Raw genomic sequence first — 24,039 nt, forward strand, 5'->3', positions numbered from 1 at the left:
ATATGGTTGTAGAGTGTAGTCGATGTTCTTGTGGGTGGAAGGATGAAGCGTCAATTACAACAAAGAATATTGAGAAGAAAGTGACATTTAAACTGAGTCTAAAATATGGGAAGCAATTTAGAAGAATATAAGAAGAAAATATATTTTCATTTCACCTTTGTTCAAGAGCCAAGGAGAATACTATTATGCTTATTAGAAATATTATCAAGTGACATCCGACTTTGTATAATTTATTAGAACTATAGCCTATTTTTTATATTAAATTTTGCATTTAATATTAAATGCAAAAGTTGCGTGTATTTTTGAAGACCCTATAGAAGGCATTCTTTACCTCTCTGTTCCTTAAGCTGTAAATCAGTGGGTTAAGCATAGGTATAATTAAAGTGTAGAATACAGAGGTCATTTTGTCAGTATCAAAAGAATGAGTAGATGCGGGCTGCACATACATAAATAGTAACGTTCCATAGAACACAACCACCACTGTCAGATGAGAACCACATGTAGAGAAAGCTTTCTTCCTTCCTTCAGGAGAACGCATTCGAAATATGGCTAACAATATCAGCACATAAGACACTAAGATTATGAGAAGAGAGGAAATCAAATTAAATGCTGAAAATAGTATAATCAACAATTCTAGTTCTCTTGCATTTGAGCACAGAATGGGTAGAAAAGGTATATCATCACAGTAAAAATGACTAATGACTTTAGAACCACAAAAGGTCAAAGTGAACATCTTGATGGTGATCATCAGAGACTGAAAGGTGCTGTAGAGGTAGGGGACACCCACAAGCACATTGCAAAGTCTCTGGGTCATGATCACACTGTAAAGCAGAGGGTTACAGATGGCCACACAGCGGTCATAGGCCATGGCTGACAACAAGAAAAGTTCACTGATAATGAACATAATGAAGAAAGCCATCTGTGTGGCACAGGCATAATAGGAAATGGTATTTTGTTCCTCAACAAGATTTGCCAGCATCTTGGGACAAATGACAGTAGAATTGCCAAGATCAATGAAAGCCAGGTGTCTGATAAAGAAATACATGGGAGTGTGGAGGTGGGAGTCCACCTTGGTCAGGATGATCATGCCCAGGTTGCCCACCACTGTGACCATGTAGATGAGGAGAAAGACCTCAAAAAGTGGACCCTGCAGCTCAGGGAGTGTTGTGACTCCCAGGAGAATGAATTCAGACGGTGTTGTCAGATTCTGTTGGTCCATTTTTCCAAGTTATCTCCTCTGGGAAGAAGCAGAAGCATTGTCATTAGTTTTCATGTAACTATCTAGACATAATACTTCTAGAAATAATGAAGAACATGTTTTCCTACTATATGATAGAAAAATAAACCCACATTTGAAGTTAAAATAATGATAGAATCTCTTACTTCTCAAAACAGCGATATCTGTCTGAAACCCATTATGAACTGATATGACAGATTGAACATAAATGGAGTCAGTTTATTTGGAGCATACTCATTGATAACAAAATTATATAGCTGTTAATATAGAAACACTAAGATATATTTAGTCTATCTGATGGCATTCCAATATTTCTCTATACATTTCCATTATTAGCTATGATTTCTAATGGAATTTTGCTATTTTTAAAGGGAGAGGTGGAGTTAATTTAAAGCTAATGAAACAGATTTTAGGGTCTCATTTGTATCAGCCTCTACAAAGACCTGGGTGGGACCTAGCAAAGCATGCATAGTGATACATTTTTGTAAGCATTGTAAAGTTAAGTCACCCAGCATGGTCTTGGTTGGCTTAATAGTACTAATATGTCAAGGTCACCTTTTCTTTCCATTCCATATTCCACTCCATTGCAATTCACTTAACAGCAGGTTACATTCAGCTATCTAATGGGATTTGTAAAGGTCAGTTAAGAGAGGTATTGAGTTAATAATACTTTATTTCATGTATAGTGGCCATACTGAGTAGTTCAAAATCAATGACATGCATTATTAAATAATGCTTTCTGTTCTGGTGCCAAATGGCTTCTAATAACAGTTCTTTCAACCTATATGCTTTGTTTGCAATCTAATTAATGAAAATATTTTATTGATGAATTTTAGGGAGTACATTATCATGAGCAAATTGTTTATTGTTGCAACTTGTTTTTTATTTCCCTTTTTAAGTAAATATTTATATTCATAATCAATTGATATTTAGATTTTATTTAGAAAATGAAAATTCATAATTTATTGTATAAACATGCAATATTGTTTGAATAAACATCAAGGACAACAAAATCTGGATCCATACCTGCTAAAATCTTTTGCTTGTATCAATATACATGGATTTTGATTATTTAGTTCTGTATGCTTTATTTCATTTAATATAACTTGGTGGAGATGATAAAGTCAGTAAGATTGAAAATATATATTTATGCATCATATATTCATACTCTAAATTGATTTCTGGAACTGAACAATGGAGAATTTATAGAATATAATGCTGTGATTTTCAAATGTCCAGTATAAATCATCTCCTGTTCATTTCCTACAGTTTTACAAGGAAAGTCAGCAAGGCAAAGTGGAACTATTCTGCTTGAAGGTAATGGAGCTGGTTTAGTTTTTATCCATTTGGATTGCTTCTTAAGTTCCTGTCACATTCAGATCCCCCTTCATGAAAACCTTGAATTCTTTAAGTACGATTTTCAATTGGAAGAGACAAGTGAGTTCAAATGTTCAGTCACGTAAAATGCAGTCACAATTATTTTAATGTAAGGGATTCCCCTGGCTGAGCATTGTACAATTGTCAGTAAGACATCAAGGGCTCCAGCTCCCCCCACCCCTCATCTTCCAAGATTCTAGCACTCAGGAGCCATATGTGGCTGTTTCCTGGTAAGGATGATTTTTGGTCATATTAACTGGTTAGAACTTTTGACAGAGTGGCAGCAGTTCTAAGAATCTACTAGTTATTGGCCTGGATTTTGCCAGCTTTGTGAGAGAAAAGGGGGAGCTGGGCAGGACAATACTGGAGATTGTTTTGCCTTCTTCCTGAGGTTGTTTGCTGCTTTTTTTCTCTTTTTTTTGAATACATGCATTCTACTTGCCAAAAGTCCCTCTCCCCCTACAATATGTGAACTCATAAGTCTGTCTTCAGTGTTATGCTAAGATTTATTCTAGCATTATTGAGCTTATCTCCATTCTTATCGTCAGACATTACCTCTCTGTGAAGATACTGGGATTCTTTTCCTGCCCATTTTACTGCATCAAAAAAAGAGTATTTCTGACCTCTACTGAGCTTGAAATGTGCATTTTTAATAACTGTTTTTAGGGGTAACCATTAGAGCAGACAGAATAAAAGAGCATGTGAAGGAATTGCTGATTTTTCAATCTTTAGACATGGTGGCAACAGAAATTACTTTGGGTTCAGAGTGTTCTCTGTAACTCCATAACTCATAAAAAGCACACTATTGGTCAATTTACTCAAATTATAATGTATATTCTGAAAAAGCAGAACCATTAGTAATCAATCAAATAAGAAAAACAAAAAAGCAAACAATCAACAACAAAACAGTACAACGGACATTCTTATCTAAAATGTATTCCCAGATTATCAAGTATTGCATGGCACATACTTATACTAAAAAAAAATCCATTTGAGTCAAATATTCTATTGGTCATACTTGTATTGAAAGAATATTTCTTCTGAATTAATGACTACAAAAGATGTACTTATGTTAAAGAGTTATTAATGGTTTATCTGAAATTCAAATGTAACTGATTATCATGTATGTTATATGCAACCCTAAACTTAATAAATTCTGTTATCTGCAACCCTAATCTTAATAAATTCAAGATCAGTGATTTTGCTTTCAGACATTTTTAACCTTTCCTTCACTTGTAGTATTCAAATGTCACTATTAGCTCATAGAGAAAAACAGAGCTGGTGCATGTACTCAGTTCGTAGGATTGAATGCCATAATATCACCATACTGCCTCAGAGAACTGCAGTTAACGAATGAGCTAATGCATGCTTTGAGTGTACTTGAAGTCATCTGCTGTCAGTGAGCAGTAGCGTCTATAGACAGAATCCAGAGGTCATGGATTCTTGCCATGATCCATGAGATAATCACAATGAAAGGCAATTCATATCCACTCACCTTTAATGAAGAACCGAGATTCTTCTCTAAAATTATTCTTATTTTTCTTCAGCAGGAAGAATTTATGGTCTCCTTTCTCCTTTGTGGTGCTCCCTTAGGAAGAACTGTGTAATTCATTGATAATGCCCAAATCATCTGAGAGACTAAAAAATTGTCTTGCTGTACCTGCTAATTACCTGGCACAAACTTCATATTCCCCAGTGAGGAAAGAGAGGGGCAATTTAAGGAAAGGATGCAAAGAAAACCATGTAAGTGATCTTTACAGTCCTGTGGAAATCTGCATGATGTAAAAATGCTCATTTACTTACACAGAGTCAAAATAATAGTTATAAGGATAAAAAAATATTAGACAACATCTCAATCCCTATAAAATATAACTATTGCAAAATCATGATGAAACTGTAAATTATAATCATTACATAAGATTTTTTGTTTGCATTTATTATTTAAAAGCAAATAATTTATTAACAAATGAATTTATTATTTAAATTTAGGCACTGTGTTATAAATACACCTCTTAACCACTTACTACTTGTGAAAGCCCATTATTTTTTTCATGTTCAGAGTACAAGCTCAGACGGACTGCAATTATCTGACTTCACAAAACTAACAACTTGAGTACTTGAAATTGAAGTGAGATCTTTCTTTGTCTGCATCTTTAAGTGAATGATAGGTGTGCTTTGTTCTTTCATAATGCTAACCTAAATTATTATTGTAATTGAATTACAATTACAATAATACAATTGTAATTGAATTACAAATGTAGTCAAATTATTGTAATTCAACACATTACCAAAATAATTGTTTCAACTATTATTTCTTGAACTGAAATTACACCACTATTGGATAATATTCAGTACAAACTCAGAGTTTCAAATTTGCTTATAAGATAGTACACTTCTCTCTCATACTGTATCTGTGCCTGCTTCTTCATGGACTTCCATAGACACAATTGGAGAAAAATTAAGGAATATTTATATATTGAAACACAGATCTAAAATGTACAAATCACTGTGTTTTGAATATAATACTTTCTCTCATCCTGGCTTTATTTACTCAGCATATTATTTATAAGATTCATCCATGTTGTGATTTTATTGTTAGGTGTTATTCTATTGTATAACATTTCAACAACTCTTTAATAACATTCAGCATTGAACTATTGTGGAAATACCTAACATGAACATTCTTGTATATTTGTGGATATATTAAATGATTTTTTTGGAAAATATCTTAGTGGAACCACTGGGTCCTAAGGTAAATGGATATCTAATTTTATAAAGCATAAACAAAAGCTTCCCAAAATTATTGTAGCAGTTTCATTCCTCACATTTGTGTGTTTCAGTTATGTTTGCTCCTCATTCTTGCCAATGTAGGAGGTAGAAAAAAATTTAATAACTGTTATTTGCATAAACTGATATCTCATTGTATTTTACTTTTCATTTAAGTGAAGACTAATGATAATGAACACTTTTCCATGTATTCATTGACCATTAATTAATGTATTTCCTTTTTTATAGTGCCTAAAATTTCTACCCCTTTTTTCAAAATCTGGTTTTCTTTTTTTTATTTAAAAATTTATAAATGCAAGTTCTTTTTTAGATGTTTAGATTGTACGTTCTGCGTTTCTCCATTCAGTCTCCAGTATTCTCCTTTGGAAACTTTATTGCTTTAGCTATTATGTTTAGTTCTGAGGTCCAATTAAATTTTTTTGAAGTCATGTGAGAGTCAAGGTATTTTTTTCTATGTAGCTAACCAGGTTAGCATGTCACCATGTGATGAAAAGATTAACCTTTCCTATTTAATTGCCTTTTGTGGAATATCAGTCGACTCAGGCTCTCTGTTCTGTTCCCTGAATTAACTTTATGATTTTTATGCCAATAATATGCTGTCCTAATTACTGAGGTTTGGAAACACATAGTGCTAATATTCCAACTTTGCTGTTCTTTTGCAAGGTTGCTTTGGGTATTGCAGGTACATTGCATTAACAAGTAAAGGCTATAATTCAATTGAAAATAAATCCCTCCTCCTTGAATTTTTGAATCTTTACAATGTGGGTAAGTGGCCCCTTAAAAATGCTGAGTTTTCCAATGTATGTATATCTTATACTCTCCATTTATTTGTGTTTTCTTTAATTGCTCTCCCTAAAGGTTTTTTTTTTGTATTATAGTTGGATTGGATGTCTTTTGTAGAATTTACTACTAAGTATTTTATATTTTCCATACTATTATTATATTATAGTTTTTTAAAAAATTATTCGTTGTTTGCTTCTAATGAATATTTTCCAGTTTATATTATGTATGCTAACTTTAACATTCTGAAATATTTGTAAATCCATTCATTAGAACCTATGCTTTTGTGTATCCTTTAAAAATTTCCTTTAGACTATCATGTGCCTTTGATTAAAATAGACACCCTATTAGAAATCCTTGTCTTTTCTTTTCTAGGGTTCAGGTTAGGATCTGATGGCTCTGGGAGGCATAGTACCACACCAATCTGCTGTTGGGGCTGGGGAAGGAAACGTTCCTTCCTCAGGAATTGCTGTAAGTGTGGCAATTGTGGGTACTAAAAGCAAGAGCTCACTTTTTCCACAGGAAGAGCTAGAAACTCTCCAGACTAGCAAAAACTACTGCCACTGAGGAAAGAATAGAATAAAACTATATGCAATGTGTTTACTTACAAATCAGCTTAATCACTATTAAAACTGAAAAAAATAAACAAAAATATCAGCATCAATTTTGTGGAACACTGTAAGATAGTGAAAGGTGAGAGGTTGGATCAGAAGGCATCAGCCCATTTTACCAGTGTGAGTATCTGGCTGGAGAGTGATCAAAGCAAACTTTGAATGCAAGGATTTGTGCTTGCTCATTTGGACCTGTTTGAATATTTCCCAAAACATTGAAACAAGGTGATTGCCATTGTTTTACCTAAACTACAGTGTCAGGATAGAAAAGGATCTAAGCAGAGGAAATTCCTCAAAAGCACTGAAAGGCAAATGAACAGGCTGCTATCATTCTGGCAAAATAGTACAGCAGGGGGATATAACAGACATTGTGAATGTTTGGGGAAAATGTTGAGGAGTGTGGTGGTTAACTGTTTTCTGGAATAAAGTATTCGAAAACCTATATGTACAACAGAATTTAGAAAGCAACAATTTTTCTCAGTGCAAAATACATGCTCAGGAGAAAAAAACAAAACCTGAGGAGACCCAGAGCTATCACTGCTGTTAATCTTCAGTCTCAGCACAAGTGGCAAATAAAAGCAGTGGCAGAGTTCTAAGTAGACTGTCTAAGCATTTAAGGAACACCCCATCACAAAACTAATCTGCAAAGGCTAAGAGAGTAGTTTATCTTTTCTTTCTTCATTTATTCTTCTTTTTTTCTTTTTGGTTCAAGGTGTTTAATAAAAGTCTCTGTCAAACCAACAGTTGCCCATATTTAGGATCAAACTTCCAAAACCTCACTTGACAAATAAAATCTTTAAAACTATTTTTAAAAGTCAGAAAACAAATAAGAAATGACAAACTACAGCAAGTAACAACATAAAGTCCTAATATCAACATGAAATCTGATATCTAGAGTAGTCACTTTATATTATTCAAAATGCCATATATTTTTTTAAATGTGGCATAGAAAGAAACAACAATGTATGTCCCATTCACCAAAAAAAGAGAAGAAAAGAATAATAATAACAGAAACAGGGAACAAGAGACATTGGGCTTATTAAAAAAAGTTTTCAAATCAGGTGTCCTACATATGCTAAAAGAGTAAAAAGGAAGCATGAACAAAAATTAAGTGAAACATGAGAATGATGGATGATTCAGCAAATAGCCTCAAATCCTATATACAATATTTATCTTGTTTAAAAGTTCAGAAGTGTTTCTTAATACACTATCTAAGCTAAAGCAAAACAAAGAATAAAAACTGAATTTCATTGGCTTTGTGTAAATTATGGGCCATGGTTGAGAATTTTCTCTTGTCTCTTTAATTATTTTGCTAAGATGAAAACATGAAATAGAGGAAGGTGTTTGGTTTGTTGTTTACTTAAAACACATGATTTGGAAATGATATAAATATCTGTCCCCCAATTATTGTGGTTACTAAATACAAAATAGTGAGAAGAGTGTACTTTACATCATAGAATGTACTTAATTCACTTGAGTTTTGTTCGCCATCTTGTATGTATCCTGTATTAATGAATGGCTTTCCTGAGATTTTGGGTGCTCTGCAATGAAAATATTTTACTTTAGCATATTTTGTCCTTTTATGATGTTATTCTTTCTTCTTTACTAATATAAAGTAAGTCATTAAAATAATATTAGAGAAAATATTAATATGTGTCAATATTATCTTCTCATTCTCACAATAAATTTTTGTCATTACATTCTCCTTCAATATTTATCTTTAATGAATTATTTTATCCTTCCAGTCAGGTATCTCAAATATCTTTCTTTTTTATCCTTCCTCTGTTCTCCATGTTCTCTACATTTGTTAACTTTCTAACATTGATTTTTTTCTGAGCTACCTGCTATGTGTGCATCTTAAAAATGACCATAAAAATCAGCAAGTAGGGCATTATGTATGTCAAGAGTAACAAAAAAACCAAGTGTTTGTGATTAAATTTATCAAATCTATTTCCCACATATATATTATTAATGTATAATTAACAAGAAATGATAATCATGGTAGAAATGAATGATAGATCAAATAAATTCTTTATGGTGTCAACAGAATACACAGAAAACTCTCAAGCTTTCTATATACTGTGACTTCTGATTCACAGAACACAAAGAAAACATATTTGAATAAATTACTGTCCTTAAAAACAAAACAAAACAAAGCACAGTGGAGAAATAAACAAATGGTTTATGGATACAGAGTGGGAGAGTAAAACTGTTACATTCAGGGAAAGACGGAGATTCTATGGAAGCACATAGGCTAAGTTTTTGTTAGTGAGCCAAAGAGAAGGTAATTCTATCTATTAAAAATGTCAAATGATATTTGCTCTTGTAATAGATTTGTAGAACAATATTCTATATTGACTATCAAATAGATCATGGAATCTTAAAGACTCTGTAGAAGACATTTTTTACCTCTTTGTTCCTTAAACTATAGATCAAGGGGGTTAAGCATAGGGATGACCAAAGTGTAAAACACTGAGACCATTTTGTCACTTTCAAAAGAGTGAACAGAGTTAGGTTGTGCATACATATGTAGTAGAGTCCCATAGAATACAACCACCACAGTCAGATGAGAACCACAAGTGGAGAATGCTTTTTCCTTGCCCTGGGCTGAATGCATTCGAAATATGGCTATCAGTATTAATGTGTAGGACACTAAGAGTAAGATAAGGGAAGAAATCAAGTTTGATGTTGCAAATATTATGATCAATAGTCCTAATTCTCTTTCGTTGGAACAAAGCATAGATATCAAGGGAACATAATCACAGTAAAAATGACTGATGATATTAGAACCACAAAAGGTCAAAGTAAATATCTTAATGGTGAACATCAGAGACTGAAAGGTGCTGAAGAGGTAGGGGACACCCACAAGCACATTGCAAAGTCTCTGCGTCATGATCACACTGTAGAGCAGAGGGTTACAGATGGCCACATAGCGGTCATAGGCCATGGCCGACAATATGAACAATTCACTAATAATGAACAAAAGGTAAAAAGCCATCTGTGTGGCACAGGCATAATAAGAAATGGTATTTTGCTCCTCAACAAGATTTGCCAGCATCTTGGGACAAATGACAGTAGAATTGCCAAGATCAATGAAAGCCAGTTGTCTGATAAAGAAATACATAGGAGTGTGGAGGTGGGAGTCCACCTTGGTCAGGATGATCATGCCCAGGTTGCCCACCACTGTGACCATGTAGATGAGGAGAAAGACCCCAAAAAGGGGACCCTGCAGCTCAGGGCGCCTTGTGACTCCCAGTAGAATGATTTCAGACAGCACTGTCAGATTCTTTTGGCCCATTTTATCCTGTTATCTTTTCTGGAGAAAAACAGAAGTTTTGGTATTAGTTTTCATGTAACATTATATAAACATAATACTTGTAGAAATAATGTAGAGTGCTTTGTATAGTGAATGATAGGAAATTAATTCCCAAATCTGATTTTGAAGGTAAAATAATTTTAAAAAGTTCTATTCTTCCAATATGGGGGTCCCAAATAAGACACATTGTGTGCTACAATGACAGAGATTAAACCCTTCAAAGAGACAATAATGGTTGAAGCATATCGACTGACAACAAAACCCTGCATGTGTTAATATAGAACAATATAGATTTTATTTGTTTATTTACTCAATGAAATCACAGCTTTTATGTAGTACACTTCAATTTTTTTAAGTTTCTTTTAAATTTTCAGATAAAGAGGCAAATAGAAACAGAAACAAACGAAGGTTCTATTTTATGGTCCCCCAACTGCACCCTGGGTGGAGCCTTAGTAATGCACTCACACAGTGATTTACATTCCTAAAGGTTGTGAAAATGAGATGATCATAATCAGTTTATCATCATGATTACATCTATCATCAATAAGGTAATCTCTTTCCATTTTGTTTTTTGTTCCATTATACTTTATCTTAATGTTAGGTTGCATTGGAATGTCTACAGGAATTATTAGGAGTCAGCTATGTGTGAATTAGTTAAAGTTTCATTTAATAATAGTAGATATATTTATGCAGGTCAAATTAGTGACATCTATAGTTAAACAATGTGACGTGTTCTAGGTGGCAATCATTCTTAAATTCATTCCCAGCACCCCTACTGGTGAGGTTTGTCAGAGACATGATTAATAGACATACTTTTATTTCTAGGTTTTATGAATTATATGGCCATTATCTGTTTGTTCATATATGAACTTTTTTTCATTCTAAGTACATGTTCATGCCTCAGTACTCATTTTGAATTTTTTTAATAGTCATAGTTTTTATGAACTTCAAAAACCAAATGATCTGGTTCATACCTGTTAAATTTATAATTTATATCAATATTCAAGCAACTTGATTGTTTAATTTTATGTGCTTTATATCCTCCAATATATCACTGTGCAGATGAAAGAGCCTCTATTGACTACATCTAATATTTATTTGCATATTTATTACATCATATATTGCAACTTTCAATTTTTTTCTGTACCTGTAAAATGGAAAATTTAGGGTGTAACACTGTGATTTTCAAAAAAAATCACCCCTTCTTTTCCTACAATTGCACAAGGAAAGTCAGTAAGTCAAAGTACAATTGCCCCAATTGAGCTAGAGAAGCTGGTTTAGCTTAATCCATTTGGAACAACTTTCAAACTTCTCTTGGACTCAGATTCCTCTCAATGCAAAGCTAGGATTCTGCAAGCACAATTTTTAATTACAACAATAATGTAGTTCAAAATATTCAAATGCAAAAAATGCAGAATGGAATTATACAACTTAAAGAAATATGCAGGTTTAGGTACACAAGTGTCATATAGAGACTTCCAGTCCACCTCCTTTCCCCATTTCCTCCACCTCCAAGGTCCAAGCCTGCAGTTTGGAGCAGCTGTAGTCCAGAGAGACCTTGAGGCATTTGTCTGTTAAAGGTGATTTTTGGTCCTTTGGCTGGTAAAACTTTCAAGGGAGTGGCAGCTATTTTAGGATTCTGCTTATTTTAGTTGATGATTTTGTCAGTGTGATCAAGGAGATTGGGGTTGCTGAGCCCCATCTCCACTTCCTGTATTAGGTTGGCTGCTGTATTTGCATTGAGAATCATTTCCCACCTAGTCCCCTCTTCTGCCTTGATATGAGAACTGAAGTTCAGGCCCATTTTAACATTGTATCTCATCTTTGAATTATTGCAGGCCCTGCTCTTATAATTTTACTGTAAAAATGGAGGTATAGTGGATTGAGCAAAAGAGACTCAGTATGCCAGTATCAGTTATATTAATTTGATAGCATCAACAGTGTGCTAGAATAATTCTAGTACTAATTGAGTCTATCTCCATTTTCAGTGTCGGGTACTATTTACCTTTGAATAATATTTGGGTTATTTTACCTTTCTCCTTCTCCATTGTATCTTTTATCTTTTTTGAAAGTGATAATATGCACATTTTAATACCTCCTGCTGAGAATAGCCATTTGTACAGAGGAGACAAAACGTTGCAAAGGAATAAAAGAAATTCCAATATTGAGTCATGTTGTTGTCACTTAGGAATTATGTTCAGTTCAAGAGATTCTCCACAACTTCATATCTGCTAAAGATCATGGTATATACTTGTCAGTTTACTCAGTCATGTTGTAATGCTGATTCTGAAAAAAACCAAACAAACAAAAAACTAGATCCTGTGGTGAGAAACTGAATAAAGAAACAGCCCCAAGAGAGACAACATTTTCATGCATCTCACTTATCTAAATAATATTCAGTTTATCAATTATTGTATATGGCATAATTACACTAAAATTATTTTATTGTTTATCAAGTATTACACTGGATATAATATTACTAAAAGAAATATTTGTCATTTATCAAATATTGCATAGGACATGCTTATACTAAAAATCCTACTCATTTAATCTCAATTTTAAATTGAGATTAATTTGAAATTGGTTAATTTCTGGGTTCTTGTATATTATCTGGCAATCTTAACCTTAAATGATTCTATTAGTTAGATCACTGATGCCGTTTTCAGATACTTTAACTCCCTCTTCTCTTGTATCCAAATGTCACTATCATCCCACACAAAACAAATAGATCTTGGACACATGTTCATTTCACAGAATTTAATGCCCTAAAAACAATGTACTGCAGGAATGAAGCCCTATTAATGATGTAAATAGTGTGTATTGATGTAATACTTGATGAGATCAGCTCTCTCAGTACCATCAGAAATAACCAAAATTTATACATAATTAGAAAGAAAGGTAGCTCTTATCCACTCACCATAATCAAGGACTGCATTTTTTTCTCCCAAAGTTCTGTTTCTCTCCTTATGGTGGGAAGAATTTATGGTTTCCCTCTCCAGTTATGATTCTCCCTAAGGAAACAATGTGTAATACATTCTTATGTCCAAATTGTCCGAGAGACATCAAATATTGTCTTCATGTACTGTCTAATTATGTAAGACATCCTACTTATTTCCCAGTGAGAAAAGCTGGGAGCAATGGAGAAAGGAACAAAACAACATAAATGGTTTGTACAGGTCCCTGGGGGTCCTGCATGATGTAAAGGCACTCACTTACATGGAGTCAGTGATTAAAGGTACAATGGGGAAAACAATTAGAAATCAACTCAATCCTGGTAAAATTGTACAGTTGCAAAGTTGTGTTGGAATAGTAAATGACATTACAAAACTTAGATTTTTTTCATGATTTATATCTATTAATCAAAGAAAAAATATGGTGTTGTCATTATGCTAAAAATGTGTAATTTGAAATTGAGAGTTCAGAAATAAAACGTATGTCTACAGCCAGTTGATTTTCAATAAGAGTGTCAAGTACATTCAATAGGGAAAGAATGTTCCTTGGGAAACCTGTATTTCTATATCAAAATAACAAATTTGATACCCTTCTTTACAACATACATTAAAAAAATGCAATGATAAGTAACCTAAATAGAAGGGCCAAACCCAAAACTCTCAGAAAATTTGGGAGAAAATCTTCATGCCCTTAGATTCAGCAATGGATTTTTTAGATGATAACGAAACCAAGAACAACAAAAGAAAAAATATTTAAATTGGAGTTCAACAAATTTAAAACTTTTGTACATCAAAAGACATTATCAGGAAAGTGAAAAACACCTATATAATGGGAGAAAATAGTTACAAATAGTATTTCTGATAAGAACTTATTATCCAGAATATATAAAGAGCACCTGCAATTCAACAACAAACAACCCAATTGAAACATGCCAGAACTTAAGAGTTTTCCTCTAAAAAAGATGTACAAATGGCCAATAAACACATGAAAAAATGCTCAATACCAAGATTATCATTATTAAATTCTCCTTCAATGCTGGTTTGCTGAAATCATTTATAATTCATGAGTGAGTGTATACATACATCAAACCTTTTTCTTCATTGATTATCATGCATTTCTCCTATTTGTTCCTCCATATGTTGATTTACATTAATTTTTAAAGAATAAACTAACTTTATATTCACAGAATACAGCCCACTTTTATCATATATTAACACTTTAGTATATTATTTTATTCCATTTGTTAGTATTCTATTGAGTATTTTTAATGTATATCTTTATGATTGTATTCAAAATTCTATTTCTTATACTGATGTTTTTCAGGTTTTCAGAGAAAGGTTACTCTGACCTTATAAAATGAGTTGGGAGTGTTCATTTCTTATATTATTTTTGGAAAAGTTGTATCAGATTAGAAATATTTTTCCTTAAACTTTTGGTAGACTATGTCTGAGCAATTATCTGATCTCAATGTTTTCTTTGTAGTAAATTTATATTATATTAAAAAAGCTTTAGTATATGGCTATTAAGATATTTCTAAACTTTCTTCTTTTGTCAATTTTACTTTTCATATCATGTTTCCATTTCATCTAATATTTTAAACTTGCATATTTCATAATGTTTCCTTCCTATATTATTATGGAAAATGTTGTTTGTATGTGTATTCCCTCTTAAATGAATGATAATGGTTTCATAGCTTATTTTAGTTGTCTCTGTTTCTCTCTGGGTGTGTCTCTGTAACTCTGTCTCGACCTCTGTCTCCTTAACTAATTTTAATAAGGGTTTATTATGATTGATTTGTGTAGTAACATAGTTTATTTTTATCTTATATATTATTTTTCAATTATTTCATTGATTTGTCCAATTGTTTTTTATTCCTTCCTTCTTATTTTGGGTTTAATTGGATTCTATTTTCTGAGTTTATTTTTACTGAATTCCTTATACTCCTAATATACTTACTTAAAAGTGTAACTTTTCTTTTCAGCAGTGTTTTATGTTGAATCAGAAAAATTTTGAGATTTTGTGGTTTTATTATCATTTCCATTGGAATTCTTTCTGATTTCCTTCTAATTATTTTGGAAAAATAGATTACTTAAAAGTAAATTTTTAAAATTTACTTTAAAAAATGCTTGAGATTGTATTGTATATTTTGAGGTAAATTTCAGTTTAACTTCATTAGAGTCAGGAAATATACTAAGTAACATTTTTATTGAGGTAAATTTATGTAATAGTAAATTTACCATTTTAAAATGTATATTTCAGTGGCTTTTAGTGCATTCATTATATTGAGCAACCATTGTTGGACACAGGCCTTGGATTCTTTTGCCTGATATGCTCAATAACCAATTCCTGAGACACAGGAGTTTCAAAGAGACAAAGAGTTTATTACTAGGCATTTATAGGAGAGCAGAGGGCCTAGCAGACAGAAATCCATCCCTCTGAACTGCAGTAATTCTGAAAGTTTTATTGTTGGACAAAACCAGGAACAAGGCCACAAGCCTCCAGGAACATTACACGGAAACAGAACAAACCTGGGTTGAGGCTCTGAAGTTTCAGGAAGTAGGTTTTAGTTTTCTATGGCCATAGGGCTCAGCAAAGTAGCCTCTGAAAGTCTGAGTCCCCAACAGGGGTTGTCTCAGGGTTTTAAGGGAAGTACTTGACTACATGCCAATGTACAGAAGGGGAGAGGTCTCTACAGGAGTTTTTTTTATCCTGGCTAAGTGCAGTTTTAAATGTTCTGGGGGCAAGTGAGACTTTCAAAGGGGAAATGGCCTGAGTAAACAGGGGCCTGCCTGCTGTGAGAGAAAATGGCTTGGGCAAACAGGAGCTGCCTGCTACATTATTAGAAAAAAAGATGAGCAAGGTTTAGGGTAATAAGTTCAGTGGTGCCAGATGATATTATTAGAAATGATCAAATTACTGAGCATGTGCAGCTTGATTACATGCTTAGTCAAAGAATGTACGTAAGAAAATGGCAGAATGAGTTTAAGTGACTTATAGGTTAAAGTATAAGCTACTGTGCATGTCAAATGGGCCCATTTTGGTTATATCCAGTGACAATTATCAAGATAACTTTGGATTTGGGGTGCGTTGGTCCTGGGCTAAGACAATACCCTTCATTAATAAACAGATTAGGGGCTGTCTTCAGTGATCATAGACTCTAAAGTTGAGAAACTGGATAACTGGGTACAAATAAAGGTTAGTCACAAAGTTATTAAAATGCAGGGAAGAAGGTAAGGGTTATACAATCTTTACCAGAGATCAAGACAGATGGGTTACAATTCAGAGATTTCAGATATTTCCCTCTGTCTAATCCAATATACCAAAAAGCAAAAAAGAATAGCTATATAGTGATTCAGTGCTCAAAATCATCCCTTAAATCCTGATTTGTTAGATGACTACTACATCTCTCTCATTTCAATCACACTCAAATACCCTTTACTCATTTAGCAATCACCCCCTCCCTCCATCCTCTACTGGGCAAGCACAAATCTGCCCTCAATTGCTGTGGATTTTTTTTTATTCTGGAAATTTCATATAATAAGAATCATATAACATATGATGTTTGATTTCTTGTTTCTTTCATTTAGCATTGTTTTCAAAGTTCATTCAAGTGGGTAGCACTCATCAGTATCAACACTTAATTGCTTTTGCTAGCTGAATAATATTCTATTGTATGTATATACCACAATTTGCTTATCCATTCATTGTGGATTGCTATTTTGCCTATTTCTACCTTTGGCTATTGTGAATAGTGGAGTTATGAACATTTGTGCATGATATCTGCTTGAGTGTCTGTTTTAATTATTTTGTGTATATGCATTAGGGTGGAATTGCTGGGTCATTTGGTAATTCTATGTTTAACTTTTGAAGAACTACCAAACTGTTTTAAACAGTGGCTGCATCATTTTACATTCCCATAAGGGTTTTTATTTCTTCACATCTTACCCAAATATGCTATATCATCCATCTTTTATTAAAGCCAGCTTATGGGTGTGTAGTGATATTTTGCTGTAGTTTTGATTTGATTTTCATAAGGATCAGTGATATTTTATGTTTTATCATGTGCTTGTTTGTCATTTGTATAACTTTATGGAAAAATGTTCATCCAAATTTTTCATTTCAAAAGTTTATCTTCTTTTTCTTTTGTTGATTGTGCTTTAGGTGTCAAATATAAGCATGCATTAATCAATCTTTGGTAATTAAGATTTTTATAAGAGTTAGATGGTTTTCTCTCTTACATTTAGGTCATTGATCTATTATGAGTTAAATTTTGTGTGAAAAATGAGCTAGGAAATCAACTTCACTTTGCATGTTGTTATTCAGTTATTGCTTACCATATGCTTCTGTTGTAATTTGCCAAGTTAGATCATTGCTCAAATTCCTCAAAGTAGTTTGGCTCTTTACATATTTATTATAATATTTTTATTTTAATTAAGTGTGTGAATATTTTCTAGCACTTTCAGGTATTATTATTTTCAAGAAAATGGGGAATAAAATATGCTTTAAATGTACTAAAATTTGTACTTTTCTAGAAAATGTCTAAGGGAGACTACAATATGTTAGGTTGAAAGCAAGGTTCTGAAAACCAAGATGTGGAATAAGTTTATTGTGCTAACTGATGTGCATGGGAGCAGAACTAAAAGAAAGTTACTTCTCAAAGAGAAGTGGCTGGGAAACAATTTCTATACCTACTTTGAATAATGAAAATGTATGAGGGAACAAGGAGGGGAGGGCATGGAGGATATGGGCTATGTGTGTTGTTCAAGGTGCTATGTCCTTGGGTATGGTCCATAATTTGCAAGCACTGCTTGTAGGAGTAGGCTTATCTGTTGAAAACAAGCAGACTTCCTTGAATTGTTTATTATGGTTCCTCCTTTTCCATGGAGTTATGGGTCTTAATTAACATCACAAAGAATTGTTGGTATGTCAGACTGTCTCAGTTACTTTTTTGTTTCTTTGTAGTTTTCTGTGTAAAAATGGACGTTTAAGCAAGTTAAGATGATTCGTAAAGCTATTTTCCATTCCAACTTCACAAATAATAGCAACAAAAATAGGTGGGCTGAGGACTATCGTTATTATACTAGCATTTATTCCTTTTTATCTTCCAAGCAATATTATTTAACAGATCAAAATTTTTTCTTGACATATAATCTATGCCAAAGCAGAGAGAGTTAAAACTGAATTTCATTTTCTTTCTTTAAATTGTATGTACTCCATGATTGAGAATTTTCTCCTATCTCTTCAATTATTATACTAAAGATGAAGAAAACATGAAATAGACAAAAATATTTTGTTTGTTGGAAACAAAAAAGCATTCAAAATGATGTAAATATTCATCCCCAAAGTTTTGCAGTGAATAAATGTGAAATAATCAGAAAAGTGTATGTCAATAGAATGTACATTATTTTAATAGAATTAACTCACCAACCTTTTATGCATCCTCTATTAATGAAAGTCCTCTTTCTCACGTAGTGGTTGGGTTCTATGCAATGAAAATGTTTTTTTAGGGTACTTTTTACTCATACCATACTGTTTTTCTGTCTTTAGTAATATAACATTCTGAAAACCCATTAAAATAATATCAGTGAATATGCTAATTTAACCACTTGCATTTTGCAACAGCTTTTATTTTTTATTATCCATTAATAATCACCTTTAATAAATCCTTTAGCGCTTCCATTCACATAACCTAACTTTCCTTCTTTTTATACTCTTCTTTATACTCCATTTTCTGCATTTATTCACTTTTTGTCATCAATTCCTTTCAGATGTTACTAGTATCTGTGCATCTGAAATATGGTCATAAAAGCAGCAGTAGGGCATTAAGTATTTCAGAAGGAAGTAAATCAAATCAAGTGCTAAATATATAAAAATTGTCTAGTCTAGTTTGTGTATATTTGAATACAGCTTAGATAGCATGCAATGTTTATTAGAGTAGAAATGATGATAAAAGAAGGACAAATAAATTCTTCATGGTGTCTACAGGAAAGAGAGAAAACACCTTGTCTCAAACCTTCTATACATTATTGTTTCTGGCTCAAAAAAATACACTGAAAATAAATTTGAGAAGACATCTATCCTTAACAAAACAATGTAGAAAGAAACACACAGTTACTAATATAGATGTAATAAGTGCTTTCATTGGCCATTATCAGCTCCACAAACTAAATAGATCTTGGGCATACCTCAATTCTCAACATGTAATGTTTCAAAACCCCGTACTTCAGATATGAACCCTAATTAATAGGGGTGATAATGAATAGTTGTGGTGTGCATAATGGGGTCAGCTGTCAGAGATCATCAGTGTGTCTACAGTCAGAAACATATCATGGAAAATCCAAAAAGCCCATATAAACAGAATAAAAGACAATTCTTATCCACTAACTGCATGAACTGAATTGTTATATTGGTGTGTCATGGAGACACAGGCTCAGGGCACCACTGAAACTTTTAGTAAATGATACCTTTATTTTACAGAATAAAGAGTCCAGTAAAGCAAAATCTCCTTGTCACTTAAATATCACAAAGAGTATAAAAGAGCAAGAGGCAAAGTCATATCATGGCCTGTCTCTCAAGGTGGCCCCAAACTGCTCTGGGTCATGGTCAATAGATGGTAGCTCTTACACCAAGGAAGAGAGACCAATCTGCTGTTTGCATGTGGTTTTTATCTACCTTTGATGGGAAGGGGACCCTGTGACTGAAAATGTCTGTTCTGATAAGTATCTGGGCCTGCTTGTTCCTGATTTCTAGGTTTAAGGTCAGGCTGGGCCTTTTGTTACACTCAATATCTACCCCAGGTTATGGAATAGCACACAATAAGTAAGGAGATATGGGTAGTGGAAGGTCCGATGATGGCCGTTGAACATGTTTTGTGACTTCCCCAGAGAAGCAGGTGATTTCAGATATGCAATGGCCACCTCTGTGCCAGTACTTCCGTGAACCATAAGGCAGATCAAAGCACACGTCACTAGTATTTGGAGAACCAGATCTTTTTTGCCCATCCTAGCACCTGTAAGCTGTGAGAGGATTGCAGATAGCCATACCCTTAGCTGCCTGCCTTGGGGCTGGGGACTGAGGAGGGACACTATTATATGTGATACCAATATTCACTGAAATTTGCCAAGCTCTTTTTTCATCAAGCCTTCCCCTCATCATTAAAAGTGTTTGACTACATTCCATCATTCTGGAATATTTTATTCTGAGAGCTCTGTCATTGTTTTAGTGGAATGCCTAATTTCTAGAGCTTCTGACTCTGCTGTCTTCTGTGATGTGTCATCCAGTAAGATTTTGAACATTAGAAATTTCCTAGGACCTATATTGTCCTCTTCTAAGTTTTGTATTGCTTAATACCCATCATTTCTTGTCTAGATTTCTCCAATCCAATATGTACTTTTCTTCACATATTCCAGATACCTCTGCATTTCAAGATTTCCTGTTTGTGTTCTCAGCTCCCCTTGTGCTGTTCTTGTGCCTGGTTCACACATCTTTTCAGTGACCAGTGAATGCCTCCCATCTCTTTTAAGTAATAGTCCTGTACTGACACTCACCAAATGTCAAAGAACCGCTACCCTATAAATTTATCCTATTATCCAGTCTTTGTTCTCCTATGATCCATATAGTGTGTGTTTAATATATACATATATACTGGCCTTTTAATCTAAATTTGTCCTTTTAGGGGAAAGAATTAAATATATTAAAACCTATCTGTTAGTTTTTTGTTTGGCTGCTGTTCATCAATGAATAGACTGACCTTCAATTATTTTACCCAAAATTATAAAGAGCTACCTACTATGAAAAGATTTAATAACCCAGCATACCACATAATCAGTAACTGAAATTGCTTTTGTGTGAAGGGAGAAACAATGGAAATGGAAATGGAGGTCTTAAAGCTTGATTTTAACATTTTACCTTTGGTAAGTTTAATTTTCTTTTTACAAATGCCTTTTCCTCTTATTTACTTGAATGTCTTCATATTTAGGAGATCAGTTACAAAGCTTAAGCTGTAAATCTCATAGAATAATATGAGTGTCAAGAATATTGGAGGCTATTTACTCCAACTCCACATCCTATCATTCAATTCTGTTTACAACTCCAACTTGCAGAAGGTGGGCAAACCATGGATAAGTAATACAATTAAATTTACAAATTATGTCTAGATATTCTAGTTCTCTAATATTATTGCAATGAAAATTATTTACAATAAATGTTATTCAATCACTACTCAAAAGAGATGAAGCAGAATGTTGGAAGATACTTTTACCCTATAAGGATTTATAAAGTGATAGTAACATTTTATAATCTTTTCTGTTAAATATGGTGGCACCAGAAATGGATGATTATTGAGAACTTAAAATAAGATTAGTCTAAATGTGTGTGTGTGTGTGTTTGACTATTATGTCCATTGAGTGTCTGTCTCTATTATATCCACAAGAAAGCATCAGAAAGCACCAAAATTTTGGCACTTTTAAGAGTATTGTGAAATCTTCTTTGGAGGTCATGTGGTCCATCTTGTAATCTTTGGTATGTCTCTGGCTATGCAATAGTCATTTGTGGACTAATTACATGGAAGCACTCATTTTAGATCTTCTTGTCATTTACTCTGGGCATATCCAAAATGAGTTCTCTCGTAAGAGAGCTTAAAATTATTTTTTTCAATTTCATTTCAATGGCCATCAGTTTTCCATCCTGCTGGTATCACCACCTATTGAGGCAGACACTTTGAAGTAGACACATTTTTGTGAGTCAAAACACTGTTTCAGACATCTCTTGATGGGACAGAAGCATAACTATCACAGAAAAAAAATTAGCAAAGAATAACCTGTGCTTGTTTACAGCTGTTATGTACCCCAGAAAAGCCATATTTTTTTCTTAGTTCAATATTGTTGAAATAAAATTATTGTTTGGGAGGGTTTTTTTTTATTAAGTTTCATTCATGGAGATGTCACCTACCTAACTGTGGATGGGACCTTTTGATAAGGTAGTGTGTCAATTTGAAAGTATTATGTACCCGAGAAAAGTTGTTTTAATCCTGATACAATCTTGTGGGGGAAGCAATTTTAAAAATCCTGATTAAATATTATGAGGTGAGATATTGATAGATTATCTCTGCAGAGATAGACATGCCCAATTGTGGGTGCAATACTTTGCTTAGATGGACATGTGACTCCATCAATTTCAGGGTTGTCTTGATTTGTTTAATGGAATCCCTTAAAAAAGGAAACAGTTTTAGAAAGCCAGAAATGACAGAAGCTTCAGAGCTAACAGAGAGAGCAGATGTAGATCCTTGGAGAACAGTTGCTTCAGAAAACAGAGACACAGATGTTTGGAAATGCTTGGACCCCTTCAGATATCACTATGAGATCTTAAGCCAAGGGAAGCCAAGGGATGAAAACCAGCTCCAGAGAAGCAAAGAGAGGATCTCCTACAGGAACAGGGACTGAAAGCAATGAATCCCTGGAGCAAGGGACCATCAGAGGCCAACCACATGACTACCCATCTGATAGAAGTGTTCCAGACACATTGGCTTTTTTTAGTGAAAGTAACCTCTTGTTGCTGCCTTAATTTGGACACTTTCACCTTCTTAGAAGTATAAACTTTTACCTTATTAAGTTCCGTTTAAAAAACCATTCCATGTCTGTTATATTGCATTCAGCATCTTACAAACCAAAACAAATAGCTTCCATTGAGATGTATCTCTACCTATTCCATTTGAGTCTTAATCTACTTATGTTTTAATTTGCTAAAATCATTGGAATGCAATATACCAGCATGGAATGGCTTTTAAAAGGGAATTTATTAGATTGTATGTTTACATTTGTCAGGCTATAAAATGTCCAAACTAAGTCATCCAGACAAAGATACCAATGGGTTGAGAAAGGCCGATGGGTTGAGAACAACTCTTTCAGCTGGGAAGGCACAGGACTATGTCTGCTAGATTTCTCTACTGGCTTTTTCAAGTGTCTTCCCAGGGAGAATTTTCTTTTTGCATCTTCAAAGGTCTCTGGCTGTGTGGACTCTAAAACATTTCAAAATTGTTCCCTCTGAAAGGATTCCACTAAGTCCACACTTTGAGTGGGTGAAGCACATCTCCATGGAAACCACCTAATCAACACATTCCCACCCACAGTTAGGTGGGCCACAACTCCATGGAAACAACTAAATCAAAATGATCCCATTCAGCAACATTGAATGAAGATTAAAGAGCATGGCTTTTCTGGGGTACACAAGAGTTTCAAACCAGAACAACTTACTGGAATCCTTCAAGATGGAACCATTTTGGGAAAAGCTCTGAGCCAACACAGACAGAGATGTCAGGACATGCATAACATCCCTACAGAAGCCAATTTATATTAGAAGCCAAAGGACAAGCAAAAGCCAACGTGCCTTCCCAGTTGACAGAATTGTTCCAAATGGCATCAGCCATTCTTGAGCCTTCCAAAGAAAATATTTTTCTCTAGATGCCTTACTCTGAATATTTTATGGACTTAGAATTTTTTTTATTTTTTACTTTTTTTATTGTATAGTATAGCATATATACAAAGCAAAGAAATAAAAAAGTAATTATTTTCAAAGCACTCTTTAACAAGTAGTTACAGGACAGATCCCAGAGTTTGTCATGGGCTACTATATAATCCGCTCATATTTTTCCTTATATCTGCTCCAGAATATAGGAGGGTAGAGGGCTTAATTTTTTTTGTAATTGACTTGTTTTCCTTTTTTTTTGGAAAATAACATACATACAAAAAAGCCATAAATTTCAATGCACAAAACCACAATTAGTTGTAGAACATATTTCAGAGTTTGACATGGGTTACAATTCCACAATTTTAGGTTTTTATTTCTAGATGCTCTAAAATACTGGAGACTACCCAGAATGAGCTGAGATTCAGCATCAAGGGATTGAGAAAAACTCTAGAATGAGCTGAGACCCATATCAAGGGATTGAGAAAATGTTCTCGACCAAAAAGGGGAGGAATGAA

General features: G+C 33.6%; 2 protein-coding genes across 2 annotated transcripts; both read right to left on the bottom strand.

Moving 5' to 3' along the window:
* Window positions 1–277: 277 nt before the first annotated feature.
* LOC143645990 (olfactory receptor 8K5-like) lies at window positions 278–1,222 on the bottom strand. Its single transcript, XM_077115071.1, has one exon. The coding sequence runs from the start codon at window positions 1,217–1,219 to the stop codon at window positions 278–280; it is 942 nt and encodes a 313-aa protein (XP_076971186.1). The 5' UTR covers window positions 1,220–1,222.
* A 7,995-nt stretch (window positions 1,223–9,217) lies between these two features.
* Window positions 9,218–10,090, bottom strand: LOC143645991 (olfactory receptor 8K5-like). Its single transcript, XM_077115072.1, has one exon. The coding sequence runs from the start codon at window positions 10,088–10,090 to the stop codon at window positions 9,218–9,220; it is 873 nt and encodes a 290-aa protein (XP_076971187.1).
* Window positions 10,091–24,039: the final 13,949 nt, after the last annotated feature.

Source organism: Tamandua tetradactyla, chromosome 9, assembly GCF_023851605.1.
Source record: "Tamandua tetradactyla isolate mTamTet1 chromosome 9, mTamTet1.pri, whole genome shotgun sequence".
Taxonomy (NCBI): Eukaryota; Metazoa; Chordata; class Mammalia; order Pilosa; family Myrmecophagidae; genus Tamandua; species Tamandua tetradactyla.